This window comes from Cynocephalus volans, chromosome 12, assembly GCF_027409185.1.
Source record: "Cynocephalus volans isolate mCynVol1 chromosome 12, mCynVol1.pri, whole genome shotgun sequence".
NCBI classification, from domain to species: Eukaryota; Metazoa; Chordata; class Mammalia; order Dermoptera; family Cynocephalidae; genus Cynocephalus; species Cynocephalus volans.
Window position 1 is genome coordinate 86,720,475 of NC_084471.1, and position 23,603 is coordinate 86,744,077.

The 23,603-nt window shown below is 36.2% G+C and overlaps 2 protein-coding genes across 5 annotated transcripts in view; one reads left to right on the top strand and one right to left on the bottom strand.

The window, feature by feature from the left end:
• The window catches only part of TM7SF3 (transmembrane 7 superfamily member 3), a 49,998-nt gene extending 41,440 nt beyond the window's left edge, over positions 1 to 8,558 (top strand). Inside the window, exons 10-12 of the mRNA XM_063074787.1 lie at positions 3,631 to 3,728; positions 6,284 to 6,446; positions 7,718 to 8,558. Coding sequence (XP_062930857.1) covers positions 3,631 to 3,728; positions 6,284 to 6,446; positions 7,718 to 7,980 — 524 coding nt within the window. The 3' untranslated portion in view covers positions 7,981 to 8,558. The remainder of the gene's footprint in view (positions 1 to 3,630; positions 3,729 to 6,283; positions 6,447 to 7,717) is intronic.
• The window catches only part of FGFR1OP2 (FGFR1 oncogene partner 2), a 50,835-nt gene that overhangs the window by 10,338 nt on the left and 16,894 nt on the right, over positions 1 to 23,603 (bottom strand). The window contains exons 4-7 of one of the 4 annotated variants that reach the window (XM_063074788.1): positions 23,217 to 23,359; positions 20,694 to 20,807; positions 17,922 to 18,035; positions 14,345 to 16,369 (exon numbers count right to left, since the gene is read on the bottom strand). In XM_063074788.1, coding sequence (XP_062930858.1) covers positions 16,232 to 16,369; positions 17,922 to 18,035; positions 20,694 to 20,807; positions 23,217 to 23,359 — 509 coding nt within the window. In that variant the 3' untranslated portion in view covers positions 14,345 to 16,231. Of the gene's footprint in view, positions 1 to 14,344; positions 16,370 to 17,921; positions 18,036 to 20,693; positions 20,808 to 23,216; positions 23,360 to 23,603 lie in introns of those variants that run through there. The other 3 variants (XM_063074791.1, XM_063074789.1, XM_063074790.1) reach the window with 3 other exon arrangements.

Sequence of the window (23,603 nt, forward strand, 5' to 3'; positions counted from 1 at the left end):
GGAATTGAGTTAACCAAGGAGGTGAAAAATCTCTATAATGAGAACTACAAACCACTGCTGAGAGAAATTAGAGAGGATACAAGAAGATGGAAAGATATCCCATGCTCTTGGATTGGAAGAATCAACATAGTGAAAATGTCCATACTACCCAAAGTGATATACAAATTCAATGCAATCCCCATCAAAATCCCAAAGACATTTTTCTCAGAAATGGAAAAAACAATCCAGACATTTATATGGAACAATAAAAGACCACGCATAGCCAAAGCAATGCTGAGCAAAAAAAATAAAGCTGGAGGCATAATACTACCTGACTTTAAGCTATACTACAAAGCTATAATAACCAAAACAGTATGGTACTGGCATAAAAACAGACACACTGACCAATGGAATAGAATAGAGAATCCAGAAATCAACCCACACACTTACTGTCAGCTGATCTTTGACAAAGGCACCAAGCCTATTCACTGGGGAAGGGACTGCCTCTTCAGCAAATGGTGCTGGGATAACTGGATATCCATATGCAGGAGAATGAAACTAGATCCATACCTCTCGCCATATAGTAAAATCAACTCACAATGGATTAAGGATTTAAATATACATCCTGAAACAATAAAACTTCTTAAAGAAAACATAGGAGAAACACTTCAGGAAAGAGGACTGGGCACAGACTTCATGAATACGACCCCAAAAGCACGGGCAACCAAAGGAAAAATAAACAAATGGGATTATATCAAACTAAAAAGCTTCTGCACAGCAAAAGAAACAATTAACAGAGTTAAAAGACAACCAACAGAATGGGAGAAAATATTTGCAAAATATATATCTGACAAAGGATTAATATCCAGAATATATAAGGAACTCAAACAACTTTACAAGAAGAAAACAAGCAACCCAATTAAAAAATGGGCAAAAGAGCTAAATAGGCATTTCTCTAAGGAAGATATCCAAATGGCTAACAGACATATGAAAAAATGCTCAACATCACTCTGCATCCGGGAAATGCAAATCAAAACCACATTGAGATACCATCTAACTCCAGTTAGGATGGCTAAAATCCAAAAGACTGTGAACGATAAATGCTGGCGAGGCTGCGGAGAAAAAGGAACTCTCATACATTGTTGGTGGTACTGCAAAATGGTGCAGCCTCTATGGAAAATGGTATGGAGGTTCCTCAAACAATTGCAGATAGATCTACCATATGACCCAGCTATCCCACTGTTGGGAATATACCCAGAGGAATGGAAATCATCAAGTCGAAGGTATACCTGTTTCCCAATGTTTATCACAGCACTCTTTACAATAGCCAAGAGTTGGAACCAGCCCAAATGCCCATCATCAGATGAGTGAATACGGAAAATGTGGTACATCTACACAATGGAATACTACTCAGCTATAAAAACGAATGAAATACTGCCATTTGCAACAACATGGATGGACCTTGAGAGAATTATATTAAGTGAAACAAGTCAGGCACAGAAAGAGAAATACCACATGTTCTCACTTATTGGTGGGAGCTAAAAATTAATATATAAATTCACACACACACACACACACACACACACACACACACACAAAAACCGGGGGGGGGGGGGAAGAAGATATAACAACCACAATTATTTGAAGTTGATACAACAAGCAAACAGAAAGGACATTGTTGGGGGGGAGGGGGGGAGGGAGAAGGGAGGGAGGTTTTTGTGATGGGGAGCAATCATCAGCCACAATGTATATCGACAAAATAAAATTAAAAAAAAAAAAAAAAAGAGAATGCAGCCTATAACAGAATGGAATTCATGTGCCCTTTGGCTGTCTAAAGATTTTTTTTTTAAACCAGGGAGAATAGACAACCTGTGTGTTTACTGACTATCCAAGTCCCTTTGTTGTGACTTTAGCAAACCTACAGCCAAGCATATTCCCAATGGCCTCCCTACAGGTAGCCTTTTATTAAAATAGTCCGATGAAATGTAGTGATGTTTATACTCAGCTCAGTGATAACTTGGAGACTATTTGTTGAAAATACAGATTTGAGGCCGTATCCTAGATGTGCCAAATCAAATACTACTTAATGGGCTTCCCTCCTTTTTATTAATGCTTAAAGGGTGGAGGGATGATAGGTTAGAATTTCTAGTAGTTCATGTGTTTTTGATGGGTAGAATGAGTATACATTATAATGTCAGAAAAAAACCTTTACATGCATTCTTTCTCTGTCACTAGCATGCTCACTAGCTTATAATGATGGACAAGGTACCAAAGCTTTGTTTTATCACCTTTAAAACAATCTCATAGGATGGAAGTGAGGAGGGAGATAATATAAATAAACAGAAAGTTCTTTTAATTTTCATCTTTATAAAAAAAAGTAGCCTAGAGCATTTGTCTCTAAACTTTTTGACAAACTATTCCTACTGGTAAAAACAATTTTAGAATACACCTTTTATAGGTGTGTTTATTTATGAACTTTCTTATAGCTCAAGGACAGTTAGGGTGAACATTTCCTTAATGCTGGTGGGTGCAAACTCAAATTTTTGAGCATTACAACTTGAAAAATATTTGGCTGGCCTCTCAGATCTGACAAGATTACTACTGTTTTCACCTTACGTGGGTAGCAAAGAGCTTATACTCTGAAAGGGTCTGTTCTTCACATGCCTGCATCATAACCACTGTTTCCAACCCCTAGATTTCTTTAAAGACTTTTTTAAAAAGCCATATGTGCATTTTGTGAAGGTTAGTATGGTTAAACTAAAGAATATGATCCATAAATTTATCTCACCGCAGGATGTTGCCATTGGTCTTCAGAGACTGTGGGGTCCCAAGGTCAGATCCTCTCGCCCAGGGACTCCCACTCCACCCAGGACGTGTGTGTCTTGAGATATGGGGCCATCTACAGATGGACTGGATGATGGTGCCAGTGTCAGTATTAGACAGTAGTCAGGCTTATCTTCTCGCATTTCAAACTTAATTTATAAAGAGGAGTTGTCATATATCCGTTCTGGGTCCTCTAAGGTGTGTACTGCATTTTAGAATCCAACAGCAGGAGGTTAGTTAGGTCCTGTCTCTTCTGGTGCTTGAGAAAATCACATCTGCCAGTGTGCAGTGGCTTGGCAGGATGGGATGTGATGGTAAAAACCAGTTAAGTGGATTTTGCTGCTTATATTGGGTTCCTAGCTTAACTCTGAATGCCTTTTACTTGTATTTTTTTGTTTTGTAGTACAGAATCATAGGATCATAGAAATTTAGAGCTAGAAGGGGTGATTTAGAGTTTGGAGATGATATATAATGCAGTCATCTCATTTTAAGGGTTAAGAAACTGAGGCCCAGGGTCACAGAGCTAGTGAGTAGAAGAGCCTGGACCATTCCAGCCACTTCTAAATTATCCTGCTAGTGAGTGCAGAGCATTTACCTGCTTGGTTTTCCTGCCTCTTGCTGCCTCCCTCCCCACCCTTCTAGAACACATCCTTCAAACGGGATTATATTGACAGTTAAATAAAGAAAACCAAAATTCATTCTAGTCACCAACATATTCCCTGATAGTTACTTTAAACCTTTGATGTGTGTCTGTGTTCAGATGTTGAAAAAATGAAATTCAACTTGGTGAACCTGTTGTTTATTCTTGATTTCTCTTTGCTTTTTCAGGAAACCTAAAGATTTTTCATGATGATGGTGTTTTCTGGGTGACCTTCTCTTGCATAGCTATCCTCATTCCAGTAGTTTTCATGAGCTGCCTGAGAATAGTAAGTGTTTCATCAGAAGTTAGATTTATTCACTCTATCATCCTGGGCCTTTGCTGATCATTTACTGATCCTTCTGCGTGTTTCATTCACTAGGGAGGGCTCTATGATTATCTGTGTCAGCTGATTGCTTCTAGATAGCTTGTTTCCTTTGAAAGCAAAGGAAGTTGAATTGATGATTATCACACTGTTTTGCTTTGTCCCCATTGTATCAGTCCATTTGTGTTGCTATAACAGAAATACCTGAGACTGGGTAATTTATAAAAAACAGAGGTTTATTTGGCTTACGATTCTGGGACAGCTGCATTTGGTGTGGGCCTCAGGCTGCTTCTACTCATGGTGAAAAGCGGCAGGCAGCTGGCAAGTATAAGCAGATCACATGGCGAGAGGAAGCAAGAGAGAGAGAGAAGGTGCCAGGGTCTTTTAAGCAACCAGTTCTCATGGGAACTAATAGAGTGAGATCGCACTCATTAATCCCCCACCTAGGGAGAGCATTAATCCATTCATGAGGGATCCACCCCCATGACCCAAACTGCCACATTGGAGATCAGATTTCCACGTGAGTTTTGGTGAGTACAACACATCCAAACTCCATCATTCCACCCCTGGCCCCCCAAAACTCATGTCATTTCTCACATACAAAATACAGTCATTCCATCCCAACAGTCCCAAAACTCTTAGCTTGCTCCAGCACCAACTTAAAAGTCCAAAGTCTCATCTGAGACCAAAGGCAAAACTCCTTCTAGCTGTGAACCTGTAAAAATCAAAACCAAATTTACTAATGCCAAGATACAGTGGTGGAACAGACATTGGGTACACATTCCCATTCCAAAAGGGAGGAATAGGCCAGAAAAAAGTGGTAACAGGCCCCAAACAAGTGTGAAACCCAGCATGACACGCATTAAATCTTACAGCTCCAAAATAATCTTTTTTGACTCCAAGTCCTGCATCCTGGGCACAATGGGGCATCTGGGACCCCAAAGCATCAGGCAGCCTCACTTCCACAGCTCTGCCAGGCACAGGGCTGGTGCCTGTGGCTTTTCTAGGCCGGTGTTGTACATTGCCAGTGGCCTTACAGATCTGGGGCCCTTGCAGCAGCCCTGCTACCTTGGTTTTACTAGACTTTTCCCTGGTCTGAGCTCTGTGGGAGCTCCAACCCCATTTTCCTGCTTGGCATTGCTCTAGTAGATGGCCTCTGCAGTGGCTCCACCCCTGAGGTAGGTCTCTGCCTAGGCCCCCAGGCTTTCCATACATCCTCTGGAATCTGGGTGGAGGCTGCCACGCCTCCACTGCTTTCATGTCCTGCCAGCCTGCAGACTTAACATGATGTGGATGCCACCAAGGTTTCAGGCTTCTATTCTCCATAGCTGCTGCATGAACCACATGGCCAGGCTGCAAATTTTCCAAATCTTTATGCTCTGCTTCCCTTTTAAATTCTGGCTTTACATCATGCCTTTGCTGCCATAACTTAGAGTAGGCTATTAAAAGTAACCATGCAGCTTCTTTAGTGCTTTGCTGCTTAAAAATTTCTTCCGTCAAACATTCTGGTTCACAACTCTTAAGTCCCACCTTCCACAAAGTCCAAGGGCATGGACACAATACAGCCAAGTTCCTTGCTATGTTGTAGCAAGGGTGATCTTTTGTCCAATTCCTGATAAGTTCCTCATTTCTATCCGAGACCTCATTATCTGCATGGTCTTTACTGTCCACATTTCTATCAGCATTCTGGTCACAACCATTTAACCAATCTCTAAAATGTTCCAAACTTTCTCTCATCTTTTTGTCTTCTTCTAAGTCTTCCAAACTTCTCTGACCTTTGCCCAACACCCAGTTCCAAAGCTGCATCCACATTTTCAGGTATCTGTATACCAACACCCCACTCCTGGCACCAAGTTTCTGTATTAGTCCGTTTGTGTTGCTATAACAGAACTACCTAAGAACCTCTGTTAGGTTTATTTGGTTTATGATTCTGGGACAACTGTATTTGGCATGGGCCTCAGGCTGCTTCTACTTGTGGTGAAAAGCGACAGGCAGCCAGCGGGTATAAGCAGATCACATGGCAAGAGAAAGCACATCCCCATGACCCAAACTGCCACATTGGACATCAGATTTCCACATGAGTTTTGGTGGGGACAACACTTCCAAACTCCATCCCCCATCAAATGGAGCATCACTGTCAGTATGCTTTTAACAGTGGGAGCAGGGAAGGTGGGGCTTCTTCTCCAGTACAACAACCTGGTGGATCATTAGTTTCAGCGGTCTCTCCAGAAGAATGGTTCTTCATCTAATTAGACTTTATTATTGAAGTTCTTTTGCAGGGAACTATTTTCCATAGTATTTTGATAAGCTGAACTGTGTGTTTAAGAACTCACTATGGATGTCGAAGGTCGTTTTCAGTTTATCTTTTCAGGTAACCTTTATTCAGCTCTAAAATTTTATCTCTTTTCATGTGCCCTGAGGGATCAGAGTGATTCCCTGTGACTGAGGCCAATGATGACAGTTAGGAACTATTCTTGTTCTAGTAGGGATGATGCCTAACCTCTTTCCCTCTTCCCCAGCTGAACATACTGACTTGTGGCATCCTTGGCTCCTATTCGGTGGTCCTGGCCATTGACAGGTACTTCTACACAAGCCTCTCTCACATCACTTTGAATGTACTCAGGCGAGCGCTCAACACGGATTTCCGCAGAGCTTTCACAAATGTGCCTTTTCAAACTAATGGTAAGACTCCTGACGCCAAAAACCAGAGTGATAGTCAGGTGGGAGTGTTGACCTACCAAGGCTAACAGGGGCACTCAGTAACTAGATTGAAAAAAGTCACCTGGGGACAAAAGGAGGAAACACGCCATACAGATGCTGTGAGAGCCCTCTGTTAATGATACCCTATGATCACGGGAGCAAAGAATTTACAATTTTAAGGTGGATGAAGTTCATGCTTCTAAAAATCTACTAAATGAACTTTGTGGAGAAATTTCTAAGCCATGACTACTTAGGTTTACCTGTCAGTTCTCATTTGGGAGGAAAATGCTCACAGTAAAGATGTTTGACACCTTATGGGTGGGGGTGGAATGAGGGACGAAAATGACAACCTGATTGAATTTTTAAGTTATTCCCTTGTTTCCCTCCTTTAATGAAGCATGCAAGTTGCTAGTAGAAAGTGAAAGAGCTTTTCAATTAGTGTTTTGTTTCCTCGGTTGTAAGATTTTATCCATTAAAGATTCTTCATTAATTTTTTGAAGAAAAAAGAATGACTAGCACATTGAGTGTTCACAAAAATTGTAAGATATGTTGATTTCTGAAATGTTAAAATGTGGAAGGTGGAAAAGCATCTCAAGATATATTATATAGCACAATTGTGATTGTTATGAATTTTTTTTAGGGCAAATCTTTTCCGGTACTATCCAGAGCATTCCCTTTGGATAAGAGATTGACCTTGAAGTTCATGTGTCTTGGAAATTTTAAGCACAAGACAATGTTCTGCCAACCCTTTTGCTAGAAGCTCAGTATGATGTGTTGAATCTTTTCATGTGTTTCTGTTTCTACTCTATACAAGTGGGGTAGGGCCCCATATAGAATGGAATGGGAGAGAAGCAAGCATGGTGCTGTCTAATGTCCCATGATGTACATATGTGAAGTGTAACTAGATCACTGCCTGCTTCCCCTAACCCCTCTGGAAAAACACACAAACAACTGTGCCTGCAGGCACTGGTCACAGGTTGGAATGCCAAAGATCCAAACAACTGATTCTTTTACAGCCTGTTTGTACTTTCAGGATGCCTGCAATAGAAAATTCCTAGTTTCAAAAATGAGCCTGTAGTTCCCCCACTCATTCTTGGGTTTGTCATTGAGGAAACACATATGTGTTTGGACTAACTCACAAGAAAGTCTCATATAAGAAAGGAAGACACAGATTTAGTCCATGAAAGGTTGTGTTGTTATATGTTAGGTTTTAAAATACAGGAATTCAACACTGCTCTTCTCCTGTTTTTTAGACTTTATTATCCTGGCAGTATGGGGGATGCTGGCTGTAAGTGGAATCACATTACAGATTCAAAGAGAAAGAAGACGACCATTTTTTCCTCCCCACCCGTACAAGTTATGGAAGCAAGAGAGAGCACGCAGAGTAACGAACATTCTGGACCCTAGCTACCACATCCCTCCATTGAGACAGAGGCTCTATGGCCGATTAGCCCAGATCAAAGAGCTCTTCCAGAAGGAACAGCCAGCTGGAGAGAGAACACCCCTGCTTCTGTAGATGCCCAGGGGCTTGGTCAGTGGGCCTCAGCTTTGGTGTTAATGCCCACACTGCTTCAGCAACCTCCGGTGCAAGCCTAATAAGAGATCAGGCTTATATATCTGTGCTTTGCACAATTTTATGGTGTACTTATTCACATATGGTAAGGGTATGCTAGGGAATGAGGATATTCTGAGAGAATGAGAAAGATGACCAAAAAGTTGGTGGTAGGGAGGCTGTTTCTTATTTCCAAATATGAGAAATTGCCTTTTGGTTTATAAATATATGATCAACTTATTCCATTAAGTAGATATACTAAAAAAAAAAAAAGAAAGAAAGAAAAAAACACATTAAAAAACTGATTCTCCTTCAAAGACCTGGTATTTCTTTTTATAACTTCTTGAAAAATTCTTTCACCCCAGTCTCTCTGAACTTGGGGAGGGAGATTTAAGTGTTACATTGAATCTTTATTTGCCACTATATTTTGACACTAGGACTTTGAACTTCAGAACACAAAAAGAGAAGTAATTTTTCTTTAGCAGTCTGATTACTTAGTTGCATGTCTTAGTATCCTACATTATCAAAAAAGTAACCTTTTTGTCCCAGTATTTTTATTAAAATTTTTAAAAATATGGTAAAATACACATAAAAATGTGTTATCTTACTCATTTTTAAGTGTACAATTCAGTAGCTTTCCTTTGTGTTTGCCTTTTATTGCTTAAAATGGTAATTTAAATGGCTAAGTTATTTGAAAATAGGTCAATTTATGTAGATAATAGAAATTTTATATGGATGATTTGTATTCCAAATAATGACCTATATATTTTTTTTTCTTTCAAGGCCTTTTAAAGTAGTTTTGACAGGTGGTCTTTAATTTGAATTGCATTAGATGACATATGGATCATTTTGTTTTTAGGAAAGTTGACTCCTACCTTAATCTACAGTGCCATTAACAAGGAAACCTTAAAAAATTTGCACTTCATAAGTCATTCTACTGAATTAGCTGTGCTAGCATTGGTGTAAAATACAATTTTAATTGTTTCTTTTTGTATGAAGCGTTTGCATCATCTGTGTTTTAAAGTGATGAAGAGGGAGTCAAAAAGGATTCAGGTGCCGAGTGGAGCTGCTTTTAATTAGGACCTTGGATTCTGTAAGGAGAGTGCCCTCGGTTTTGATACCTTGTTTCACCACCAGAAAGCACCTGGATGCCCTGGGCTGCATACCTACTATTCATAGCCTTTTCTCTCCACTGTTAGAGCATTGAATTGTGAGCTGGTGACTCTGACATGCCCGAGTGGTACTGAGGTCAGTTACGGTTGTTGTATACACATTTGTGAGTTAACCACTACTTAAATGATGCTGCTTTTTAGAGTTTTTTTCAAAGTACAATAGATTTTTGAAGTCAGGTAACTGGAAAAATCTTCAACTTCTTTTAAAAGTGTTTTGGGAAGGATAAAACAATGAAAAAATACAGAACAAATCATTTTTGCTTTGAAAAATTCAATGCAGGTGTCCATTTACTATTTATTCTGTAATCCTTACTGTCTTTAGTAACACTTAAATGATGAAATTTTTTTTTTTTTATAATTTACTCTAGGGACTCTGGCTTCTTCTGTATCTTTTTGTACATTCTAATGAAGTTATATAGAATGTTTATGAATTATATTCTGTCCCATCATTGCACTGCCAGTGAAGATTGTAAAGGCAGAACACACTTTTTTGGAGGGAGGATACAAATTGTTTAAAATTTTTCATGATAATTTGTGAGTAATAAAAAACCAACTTGTAAAATTTTTATAATAAATATTTTGAAAAAATGCTTAAAAGACTCATTATTATAATAAAACTTTTTACCCATTATACTTGTACCACAGCAACAAGACATGAGAGAAAAATTTAATAGCTGTAAAAACAATATTATTTAATCTGGACAAATAATTGTATTCTTTATTTTAAACATCAGTTTGAGGATAAGGGAAATAATAGGAAAGGAAGGAAATCTGGGACAGTGTGTTAAAGTTTATATCCATTGTTAGAAGGAAAACTGATCTGTTCAAATGGACTAATTTGTGTTGGTGTCATTAGCACTTTAGGTGTGTCAAACTGAAGAAAAAGTAGTAGTAGTAAAGGAAAATCTGTTATACTGTTCTTTAAATGTTTTCAGAAAGTTCTGGTTGACCTGTTATAGGTTAGCTACCAGGCTGCCAAACCATACTAGCTAAATAGTACTCTAGGCTCACTGAGTTTTCTGTAGAAGGTAGGACAGAAAACTGATTCTAACAAAGAGATTCCTAGAATATTAGACCTGGAAAGGATTTTAGAGGTCATGTTATCTGACCTCTTTATTTTATACCTGAGGACATTCTTGACCAAGGAGTTAATTATATGAAGTCAGAGTTATCTAGTGCCCACACCAAAATTTGGGATGCCTGATTCCCTATTCAAATGTGCTTTACACTCTGTCATAATGAAAATGTAAGTCACGGATTTTCTTCTGCTGAGAATTGGTAGGATGTTCCTAATGTTAATATTTATTGCTATGACCTTTCTTTTGGAAATTATTAATTTTACTTAGTGAAAATATGTCTTTGCAAGTTAATTCTCTGAGGTCATGGACCATTTCTTATTTATTTCAAATAACTGTTACATAATATGTAATTAAGATTTTCAATATCCATAAGTATCTCACAGAAGCATTTGTATAGAACTTTTTGGTATAAAGTTCACTCCCCAATGACATGCTTAATATGTGTAAGTAACATTCATTAGAAACTAGCGTTCTTGGCTCTAAGAATTCCTGTGAATGTGCCTCACCCCTTGTTGGGAGGGCGGCTACCTGTGTTTTACGTTAAGGACTAAATTTTGTCCCCTTCAAATTTGTATTATGAAGCCCTAACCCCTAGTACCTTAGAATGTGATTCTATTTGGAGACAGGGCCATTAAAGAGGTGATTAAATTAAATTGAGGCCGTTAGGGCAGGCTTAATCCAATCTGACTGGTGTCCTTATAAGAAGAGGAGATCCGGTCATACAGACAAACACCAGGGACATATGCTCACGAGGAAAGACCATGTGAAGGAGCAAGAGAGCAGCCATCTATCTGCAAGCAGTGGAGAAAGGCTGAAACTAACTGTGCTGGCACCGTGATCACTGACTTCCAGCCTCTAAGACCGTGATAAAATTACTTCCGTTGTTTAAGCCACCCAGTCTGTGATATTTTGTTATGGCATCCCTAGCAAACTCATACACTTTGCAAATCCTTTTACCCTGGCTGTGGATTGAAAATGCCTCTTGGCAGCTTGGCCACTATTCACAAGGGACATTCTTTATGAAATTGACATAAAGAGAGGCTCAAGTTAGTGGAAACTCTGGACTTATCCAGGGACTATCATGAAATCATTACACTGGGGAGGCAGGCAGGTCTGGATCAAGTTACATCACCACAAGATGCAAAATTTTAAAATATGTACACATTTAATATGATAGTAGTCTGACTTCAATTTCTCACCTTCACTCGTTCAATATTTGTTGAGTTCCTATGCACCAGGCATTAATGGCCTTGGGCACTAGGAAGTAGATGGCAAACAATACAGGCATGGCCTTTGGTCTCAGTATTTAGGGTGTAATAAGTGAGACAGATACTGTTTTCCGTCCATCTCCGTAGCTTCCCCATCTGTGGATTGAATCAACCCAGAATCAAAACTATTTTGGAAAAAAATTGCATCTGTAACTGAACATGTACAGACTTTCTTCTTGTCATTATTCCCTACACAATACAAGCTATTTGCATGGTGTTTACACTATATTGGCTACTATACGTAATCTAGAGTTGATTTAAAGTATATGGGAGGATATACATAGGTCATATGCAAATAATACCCCATTTTATATCAGGGACTTGAGCTTCTGCAGATTTGGGTATCTGCAAGAGGTCCCGGAGCAAATCCCCTACATACACTGAAGGATGACTGTACTTAAAAGTTACACAGAAGAGGAGTAATATGCAATGAAAATTCATAATGGGGTGGGGTAGAATCTAGGATGCCAGGGAAGAATTTCTTGAGGAAGTGACATTTGAGCTGAGACTTGGTGAGTAGTAGCCAAACCACAAAGAGGCTAAACGCATTCCATGTAGTTGGGGGGAAGCATAAACAAAAGCCTCAGGGCCTCCTCTTCTCATTACAGACAGCCCTTGGAGTCTCACTTGGACACCCACCAGTCATTATAGCCCTTCATTTTGGTGGCTGGTGGGATCAGCTCTCCCATTCTGTTTCTGACACTGAGCAAGGTGTCGTTGGTTCCTTGTTAAATTTTAACTGCGCTACAAAACTGAAGAGAGCACACCTTGCCTTTTTATTTATCTTGCTGCTTCAATTCCTCCCAAGACTCTAGAAGTTAGCGGTTGTTCTCTGGAAGGTGAGTCAAAATGCAAGGCCCACAAGCTATGGTCCTCGAAGCTTCTATTTGAGTCCTGTACATATACCCAACTGTCTTGATCCCAGGGTGAATTCTTTCCTTCAAAGATTAAATGGCTGTAATTAATTTACCTTTTTACTTTGGAGTCTTCAAGAAGTAAAGGCTTATTTTGTGTCATGTGAAGTTCATGTGTTCTCTTGCTAACAGGTTCCCTGTGACTTAGACTTGCTTGCACGTGTGTTGACCTGCCTGAACTCATACTGGGCACACTAGGAAGAACAAGGATGCCCATACTGAGAGCTTTGAGCAAAGTGGGGGGCAGAGGATCAGATAACAAGTGCAGCTGGAAGAAGTGAGACACACTGATGAGTGTGCCTTTCCAACCCAGTTCTCCATGGGCTGTATTTTCAGCAATTGAACAAGGACTTGACTCCCTTTTGAAATAAACCATTTGGGAGAGGAGACCACCCATTTATCAAAATTCCTTAAAACAACTAAAATATAAGTATTGTCAGGGCTAGGAGGCCCATGGTTCTGGAGGAGTAATTTCAGGGACATGGTTGAAGGCTTCCTTTTTATGAAAAAAATCTCTTACCTTGCTTATTAATGCTGGAAGTTTTTTCAACACAGGACAGTCTTCCATTCCACAAGTAGAGCTATTCAACTTTCCTTCTAAACCAGCTCTCCCTACTGAATTCCTTCAATAGTATACCAGTGATTTTCTTCCTACTCAAACGATGTTTTTACCTTTTTATGTTCTACAGGTCTAAAACTTGCATGAACTAGTAACAAAAACCTTACAGTGTTCATTGCGTTAGGTCTTAAAGTGAATGTTTTAGAGAAAGTTAACATTTGAAAAACTCATTCACGCAAGGGAAAATAACTTGATGTCACGTCAGTCTTTGATTTGATAGCACCATGCACTTGACCACACAGTGGTGCTGAAATTTGAGACCAGAAACTGACATATCACCTGCATTTTAAAGTAGTCAAGGGTCAGCCCTATTCATCTTCAACTGTATATACAAACAAAAGCAATGTGCTGAGGCTTGGGGTTATGTACAGCCATGAAAGGGACTAATCTCTTAGGGAACACTGATTCTAACCAGCTTATTCTTTGTAGTTTTATAGAAAGCCCAAATGTAGTCTTCCTCTCAGTGTCTGATGCTCAAGAGGTAAATTCTGTGTTTCAAGATTAGTATATTTTATTCTGGTTATAATGCTACCTATTGATATTGGTTTCCATATACAGAGTTTTCTGAAGGCTTTGGTTCCTCTAAAACAGTGGTTTTACTGTTTTCTTTTTGCTCAAATGGAAAAACATTTGCAGGGACATCATTAACTTAAAAACAAAAAAACCAAGGTAAAGAACCAAGGTGTACATACATTCCAAGTATGTGTACATATATATTTAAAAGCATATGTTTACATGTAGGTTTTCTGATTCATAGGAAACTTGTAAGACCTCTGGGAAGACAGGTTGTAGGAAGAGGTTGACTTACTCTGAATTGTATATTATTTGATATGATGGATTTTTCACTATGTACATTTTTTTCTTCATTTAAAAGATAAATGATAAAAGTGAACATGACCTATCAAATTTCTGGGAATTTATATACTAGAAATTATAGTACATAAAGATATGTATATGGATGTTTGCTGTAGCATTATTTTGTGATTAAAAAATTTGCAAAGAATCTGAATATCCATCAATGCGAAAATAGATGAATACATTACAACACATTTATACAATGGTAGTTACAAAGTGCTTTGGTTTGCAGGTAACAGAAACTGACGATCGTAATGTAAACAACAGAATTAGTTGGAAGTATAACATGTTATTTGCTTCTGGATATTTCCTCCATGCATCTGATTTTTACATAGTTGGCTTTTGACTAGGGGTAGCAGTGGAGACAGTGAGAAATGGTAGGATTAAATTAGAGATCATACCAATTTTAATCACTCATCTTTATTGATAAAACAGGCTCCTATGCAGTACATACACTCAGACATAAAGTTTTGTTAAAAAAAAAAACAGGATGGAAAACTCACTAAAAAACAAAGAAAATGTCTTTAAACACCAAGACTTAAAATTATATCTAAGCAAGAAGACCAAGAATAAATTAACTTATTTGTTTACAAAAATAATTATCAAGTAATGTTTTATAATACAGCTGCCTCAGTGAATTGCCTTAGACTTAATCTCAACTGTCTGTGTAGCTTATTTTCTTTCTTTAATTCTTACTTGGGATAAAAACTATTTGAATGAATGTGTCATTAAATTAAGGGATACTTTCCCCCAAACCAATAGAAAGTTTAAAGAATAAAAACTGTCATTTACTTATAAAATATCAATTAAGGCCTCTGAATGAGAAAAGAAATCTATTTAATGTTTGGGCCATCAGCCCTTTTCTATTCAAACAGTCCCGTCCACCCCATTCATCCCAAACATAAGATAGAAAAATTCTGAAGTGAAAAGCAGTTTTGAATTTTACCAGTATATGAAATTACACATAAAAATTACCACATGAAGTAATATTTCTTTACCAAATTACATACTCAATAGAATTTTATATTTGTGCTAATTTTAATACATTTGATATAAGTGAGTATAATATATTTAATCATATTTGACACTTCTTTTACCCATTTATTCTATAATCACCACAGAATAAGAAAAATTTAAGTTTCAACTACTGTTAAAGTATATTTCTGTATCTAGTGGCTTTTAAAAAATTTACATACTGTATACTTGATATTTTTTAAAAGAAAAAATCCATAGTTTTTTTTCTCTCCCTTCTAACTGAAAGGTTATAAAGAAAATCTTGCAAGTTATGAGGGCCAGATAGAGCTTAAAAATGTATCCAGAATTTTTTTTTTTTGAAATTTTAATTTACTATTTCTGTATCTCAAGCATAATTACTTCTTTAAAAAAAAAAAGGCTTCTATGAGCCAGAGGAATTCCCTATTTACTTTGAAATTACCACACTTATCTTGCTATATACCAAAGGTTTCAACTCTGTTAGCTAAATGAACTACATAATATCCTACAGATCAGAGAAGAGAAAAATCTCATCTTCATTATTGACTTAGAACCAAAACTTATTCTTTCAAAGTAGTAGTTTAACCTACTAAATGTCTGAGATCTTCTTTCTTAGAAAGTATTCCTTCTCTTTCATTCCTGAAATGATATTTCATACACTTAAGCAAGTAATGGACAATTGTTAGCTAAGTATCAGTTATGGTAAATTAGCTCAAATTAAATTACCTGTTTTGTTTTTGGTGCATATAAAACATTCCTACAGCCTTAAACTGAATTTTCTTTGACAAAAATTTAAATTAATGGGAAATTAGACAGGCAATCACTAAAGCTGAAGTCTCAAAGTACATGAGCTATTTGTTAACTCTGACAGAAAACAGGAAGGATAAAATTTAGTATGAGGATCCTCCACTCACCAAAGTGGCAAAATTTATATTTTGAAGTTGGGATAATTCATTCTATGAATTCCCAAATATTTATTGGGAATATTCAACTTTATTTATCATCTAGAAAGCTAACGGCACTGCTGAAAGCTCTTGCTATGTTCAGCAATCACTGTGAAAACCTTTCATTTGTTCACCAATTAACAATGGTGCAGTTCTACTTTTCAGTTTTGTTTTAGAATAAAGTCTATGACCATTAACAATACATTTTTTGTTGTTGTTGCTATCTCTTAGCCAGTGCACTGTACATATTACAGAGAAAAATAAAATAAAATAAAACAAAGGACTGAGTATTCTGTTCATTCATTCATTCACTCATAGGCCAGTCCTAGTGACCATCTGGAGCCATGTAAGTTTACAGATTTGGAAGCTCTTCAGCTCTTCCTCAGACTCAGGTCACTGTTGGTCACTAATGCTGACAAAGATGTACTTTCTGATGCATCATCTTTCCTAAGGTTCAAAAATGATTCTCGAGTTATTTGAAGGATCTCTCTCAAGCCTTTGTTTTCTTGCTATAAGAAGGCAAGCAAAAACAAAGATGCAGTCACCATCTATAAGGTAGCTACGAGAGTGCAAACACGTATTAAGACAAACCAAACATATGAAGGTATAACAAATAAAAAGCTAGTTCTATAACTGGCATAACTGTACTAAATGCTATATGCAGTTGACAATTTGAATCTTTTAAAGAGGAAGAAATCGTGTGTTCAACATCTACCACTGCAAAGCCTTCTTATTCATGCTGCTGTAACTGCGAACAGAAACTCAGAAACTGTCTTATTTTACAATCACATTAGAGACGAAAGAAATAACATCTAGATTTACATCTATATAAACTCATAAATCCACTGAATAATACCCTTGGACTAGAACCTCTTAGTTCCTTAGTACTTTTATTACTTTCAACGATAGCACGGAATACAGGACAAGTCATCTGGTTTGCTTCCCTCACTGAAATTTGAGAGCACCAGGGCTGGCTGAGTAGATTATATTTTTTGGAAAGGAAAGTAAGTGACCAAATCTGGCATTGGAAAACAATTTTGCCTTTGCTTTTTCTCCTCTAGCTTATATATTACAGGATATTTGTGGACATTTAAAATTAACCTTTCATATTTTATTCTCTACTACTTTGTCTTCAGTCTCAATTTCTAAGTTTCAATGGTATAAGGCAGGGATTAGCAAACTACGGCCTGGCCTAAGGCCTGTTTTTGTAAATTAAGTTTAATTGGGACATAGCCATTCCTAGTCTCTATCTCTCTCTCTATATGTTGTTGTTATTATCATCATCATTATTATTTTTTTGTCTATGGCTGCTTTTGCATTACAAAGCAAAGTTGAGTAGTAGGTGCAAACTGTCTAGTTTGGGAAGTCTGACATATTTACTCTCTGAACCTTTACTGAAAAAGTTTGTTAACTCCTGTTAAATGCATGTACACTGTATGCTCCAAGAGAGAAATTGTTTTTGGCCCTCTATAACCAATTTTAGCACCATGATTTTAAAATGAAGCTTTAAAGTATGAAAGTCTATTCTACTGATTTGAGTTATTCAACAATTACAACGACTTGTACTTTTGCTATCACAAAATAAAGGTCAGATGAGACAAAGGCTTTTATAGTCCCCAGAAGAAGTGTGCCCCCTAAAATGTTATTTGTGGCTTAAAAAAATATTTCTCTGCATCATTGTGATCTCTAATAGAATGAACAAATTTCTAAAAATTACTAAATTGAAGAAGTTCATTCACTTACTAAGATAAGCAATATAGTATCAAAAACCATTATTCTCAATTATTGGTATATTATTAATTACTAATGATCCTAGATTCTTGCATTATAAATGGTCTTGCATCATACACCCATGTAAACCAGCATCCAAATTAAGAACATTACCAGTACCCCAGAAAAGTATACATACATACTTACAAATGGGACATGTTTTTTGGCATAAATCTTCTTATGGACAGTTTTCACCTACATTTGCAATTTAAAACTTACTTCAATCAAGGGTTCGGATCCCCATATAGGCCAGCCATCCAAAAAATAAAAATTAAATGAAGTAAAACTTACCTCAAGTTGAAATATTCGTTCCTGTTCCTTGCAACCCTGTTGTTCGTCAATTTCAATGGCTTTCCTCATTACTGCTGCCATTTCAGTTATCTGGTCAACATGTGCTTGTAATTCCTGGAAAAAAAGGAATGGAGTTGGAAATCGGTAAAATACTTCATTATTTTTATTTTTGGATCCTCTCCTTTTTTTAAAATCTGCATTGCCACATAACATGAATGTAATATATTGATTCACAACAAAGTCAGTTGACCATGAATGTACTTTTGAAATCAGATTCAGTTAGGACTAGAATTAAGGAGAAGCAGCATAATATAACTAAACCCAGTAGCAAGAAAATTACTCATATTTCACATTCCTCTCACTGCAATAATCAACTTTTTTTTTTTTTTTGCACCTACACATACTATTGGTCAAAGTAATGGTAAAGATAAAAATTGTTGACACATTCAATCTCTTTTCTTCCCTGAAGTCTTCATGATTTACAAAACTTTATTATCCATGCTTATAAATTGATCTCAATCCAATCTAGAACCTTTTTCTAGATCATAATCTTCCTCGAGAACAGAAATTTTATCTTGTTGATATCTGCCTATTATTTAGTGTTTGGTACATAATAGATATTGAATAAAATGAACAGAATTCCGCTTTTAGGTATTAAAATATTAAATGGCTGGGCCAGCCCGTGGCTCACTCAGGAGAGTGTGGTGCTGATAACACCAAGGCCATGGGTTCGGATTCCATATAGGGTATGGCCGGTTAGCTCACTGGGTGAGCGTGGTGCTCACACCACCAAGTCAAGGGTTAAGATCCCCTTACTGGTCATCTTTAAAAAAATAATAATAATAAAATAAAATATTAAATGGCCTTCTTTGCCAACTGCTGAAAATCTAACGTCAGTATAATATAGACATGCACACTTGTTAGGCACAGCAAGTAGCATAAATTCTCCCATCTCATTCGCCTATTATTTGCATATCTATGATGTGCCAGGCACTGTGCTAGGCAACAGGAATAAGAAACCTGTTAAGACATGTTTCCTGATCTGAAAGATCAGTCTATGAAAGAGACAGACATAGATTTAAAATCAACAGAAACTTCACAATAATTTTTCTCAATAAACAGCTGCTATAGACCATTATTCAATGGCAATCAAGGGTTATTTTATTATATTAATGCCAAAACAAATATAAAAGTGAATAACTCCCCAAATAAACATTAAGTCTCTAAAATAGTTATACACAGTATACTCTTTCTTTGTAAAAAGGACTTGAACAGGACTCCCCAAAACCCACAAAACTAGTAAATTGGAAGAAACAATGGAGGAAAAAATAGGAATATCTTTGACAAACCACATTTAATATCTTTTTAACCAACAAAACTGCAGGCCCTTATGTTATTTTAATGGAGAAACCTATACAATGCTAGTACTTAGGAAACAGGCAAAAGACTAATCTGTGCTGTCCAATACAATGCTATTTAAATTGATTAAAATAAAATACATTTAAAAAGATGAACAAGTCAGTCCCTCAGATGCAACAGTGACACTGCAAGTGCTCAATAGCCACAGGTATGACTAGTGTCTTCCATACTGAACAGCACAGATAAAGAACATTTCCATCATTTCAGAAAATTCTATTGGACACCCCTGGATTAGCTTATGGTAGCAAGAATGACGTCAAGACAAATATTTGTCATATTATGCAACAGTTAAAAAATCATTAAAATCCTTCCCACAGTAAAGGGAGCATAATATTTAAAAGCAAGTAAGTACACATAATTGCAGCAGCAAACTGAATAACGGTAATGAGTAAAAATTTTGAATATCAACAGCTTTCTCAATTTATGAAACAGCACTGACCTAGGTTAAAAAACTACATAGGAAGCAATTAATTCTTTGCCTTTAAAATGGAAGAAACAAGATTATACCAATTTTTTTCAAGACAGAGTCTGTTCTAGCAAGATCATCACAAGAAAAAACCCAGTACTTCAAATAGAACAGTATTTTTATAGGCCCAGTGAATGGGTCACTTATTAACTATAAAATCTTTAGAGAAGTATCATAGATCTTTTAATGGGCACAAAAGGCAAGACCTGTGCTTTTAAAACTGTCTTGAAGGCAAGAAGCGTCAACAACATATCCTTGAACTGTCTTGAAATACCCTTCATTTCTTTTTGTCTTGGTTTATCTCTACTTTACACAATAAAGACCTGCCACATCTGAGTTAAAAAAAAAACCACAAAAAACCAAAAGAACAGTTAAGACACAATGGAGAGAGCACTATTATACTTAACCATAACAACTGAACAAAGGCATTTTATTTGTGAACTCAAGCTAAAGAACTATAAACTATCAAAACTCTGAATTTTCATTTAAAACATTTCATTTAATAGTTGGACCAAAATTTTTTAAAAATCAGGTTAAAATTGATGCCAAGAAAATATCTTTGATGTCCAGAAACAGAATGATGGCTTTGCAGCAACAAAAATTGCAGCAAGAGCCAACAATAGCAAATAAATGGAAAGCTTGGCTAAATAACCCTTAAAAGTTAGAATCACCTAACAGGCTGTATATGATACAATATACAGAATTAATAACAGATTTAAAGTTTCTACCCTGAATAGTATAGCCACTAACAGCAGAACATTCTTTTAATCAATTTCATTTATTTGCTGATCTGATCAGGGAGGAAAACTCAATTTGAAAAAACTTTAAATGGAGCCCCCCTTCCATCCACACCCCCAAAGTTGAGTGTTTTATTTAGTGTAATGTACATTATGATTTGCTTCCAAGTGCCTCCTCTCCAGTCCATGTTGAGGTGCTTCAAGGATGTGTCGAGATGCATCAAAGAAGAATCCTTCGGAGTTGTTACGATGTACCATGTCAATCTGTAGTATAGAGTCATTATAATGTTAATACGGATATTATCCGTAATTTAAAAACTGAATGAGTGTTAGTTCATGCGTGTTAGCCAACTGTTTGAAATGTTTGTTTTTTTAAGATTTCCAAAAAGGCATCTGTTCAAAAATAATGTAAAAATGAGTATTTGGAAACTGAGTTCTCAAACTTCCTATTGATTTTTAAATGTGTGTTCAAAAACTTCTGGGTTAGGGCAAAATTCTGTATTACAATAGTCTCAAAAGGGTCTCTAACTCCAAAATGTTGCTATGTGTAACTCTATCTGTCACCCCTAAAAGCATTACAAAATTATTGTTGTTTAGGCATATCAGAGTACTAGTACCTAAACACATCCCAGAATCCTACACTTTTGCACTTTTATCATACAAGTTTCTCTGCTCACCTAGTTCTGTTTGTTGACTGCCCCTCTTCATCCCTTGCAATTAATTCATAGCTAGATTTAGATGAATTTTTTTTCCCTTCCTTGACACTTATTCCAGATTCTCCTCATGAAAACTAATATTGCTCCCTCTAGTACTCCAGTAACAATTCATATCCCTATTTTAGGATTCATCATACCCTACCTTATATTAGTTATATGTCTGTGTCTGTATCTCCATTACACTGCAAGCTCGTATGGTAGAGTATCTAACTTATTCCTCTCATTCATCTTATTATTGCCCATAATAACTAATCCAGTGCAAATGTTAATAAATATTTGTTTAACTGAGTTGAAGTGTCTCCTTTTTGGGAAAAATCAAAATCACAAACATTGATATGTATTAGTTAGAATTAATAACAAGTAGCTGAATAGTCATTTTATGGAAGGTAAGGATCAGCACTTAGATAAGAATTCAATCTACATGATGAAAATGGGCAGTTTACGGCTATCCTAGGAAATGCTTAACGTTTCTAATTAATAACCAGCTTGGTGATGATAAAATCTAGTGTTTAAGAAAACTCTTGCTTCCATCATAGTTGCTACCAGATGGGACCAGCAAGCTGCAGTATCATATTCTAAGCACTTTTTTGTCATGGTATTCTTCTCTTTAGACCTTCAAAATTTTATATTTTAGGTTATAAAACATAAGGGCGTTTGGGGATTTCTCAAGATTACATTTATCTTACCAATAATTTTAAGTCAATTCCTCTTTGTACCTTTAAAAAAACAATCTTAGTTATATATTCAAATTTAAATGATTTTATAATGGTTTCATTAGCAATAGATACATTTTATGTTCAAAAGGTTACCACTTAAATATCCAAGGATTTCCATTTGGTTAGGAGATGAATAGCATAACTAGATAATATTAAACACAAAAGCACAAATTTATTATTTTACTAGCTGACACATGAGGTCCCTATCATTAAGTTCCCTGATATGTAAAGTTGTCACACAAAGAGCTATTTTCTAGGTATTTAATTCTAACAGAATTAATAATAATTTAAAAATGCCTACAAGCACCAAAATGGAAGTAATATTTTAAATAATCTAAAATGTGTTTCCTAATTGAGAAAGACAAAACAATGTCTTATAACAATCAATATTTCTTAAATAATATTAGTAATAACTAATAATAGTTAGTTCACCATTATCCAGTACAGATATGGCATAGTTATCACAATCTAGTCCAATATTTTATTTCACACCAGCAGTTAAACTACAATTTAAAATAAAATGTAAATGGGAGGAGATTATTCTACTTGTTTTCATAGCAATTGCTAGCAAATACAGGGTCATAGCAAAGGGAACAGACAGGGAAGACGACACGATGAACAGCAGGAAAAACACTATTTTCTAACCACTTCAGCTTTATCTCTAAAAATGATGTCAACTGGCATGCAATACTGGGGGAGCAGTAAAATTTTAATATGTTGGTTCTTTTCCTCTCCCCAACTTCATGCTTTTTCCATTATAATCAGGATCATTTATAGTCTGGATGAATTAGCCTCATTCAGAAAATAGTCTTAAGGAAAACAAAGGTACATTTAGCTGCTTTCAGAATTAAAAAAGAAAAAGATTTCAGCATTTCAATTTTTGTTTTTGCAACAGATGTCAATACGCAAATTAGAATATACCTTAAAAGCAGATAACCTTACAAAAATAATTTTGAAGACTTACCTTCATTTCTAAAAATAAAGTTTATTTTTGAATACATATATTAAAGTTACTAGTGAACAACGAGAGTTAGAAGAGTAAATCAAACAGAAAATGATATAACAAACAAGAAATAAAAAACAAGGAAAAGCAGAAAATATCAATTAAAAAGATAAAGTATCCAGTATCATGTTAAAATAGCGTTACTACATAACCTGTGTCTGTGTTTATTTATTTTTTATCTGAACACAAGTCAACCAATCATCCCTCTTTTCCATGTCACAATTACAGAATGAATTACCTTGGAGTGCTGCTCTTTTAACTTCATTATTATACCCGGATCATCTTTTTTGCTCGCCATTAGCAATCTAAACATCTGTTCTCGATATTTGCTCATTATAAGTTCCAAGGCGGACTGATGTTCTTCCAGGGATGTACGCAGTTCTATCAAGAATAACAGTGTATTTTATTCAACAGTGAATTAAAGGTACACAAAATATTCTCTTCTACATACCATTTATCAAAAGCAATTGATAAACAGGGTAAAACATGATGCACAAGTCTAGCTATACAACAGTAAAGAACACCAAATGAAATCCCTTATTAGTTTTTTAAATGACCATTTGGAACTTATTTATTGAGAATCATTTCAGCAAACATTTACTGAACAGCAACTAAATTATAGACA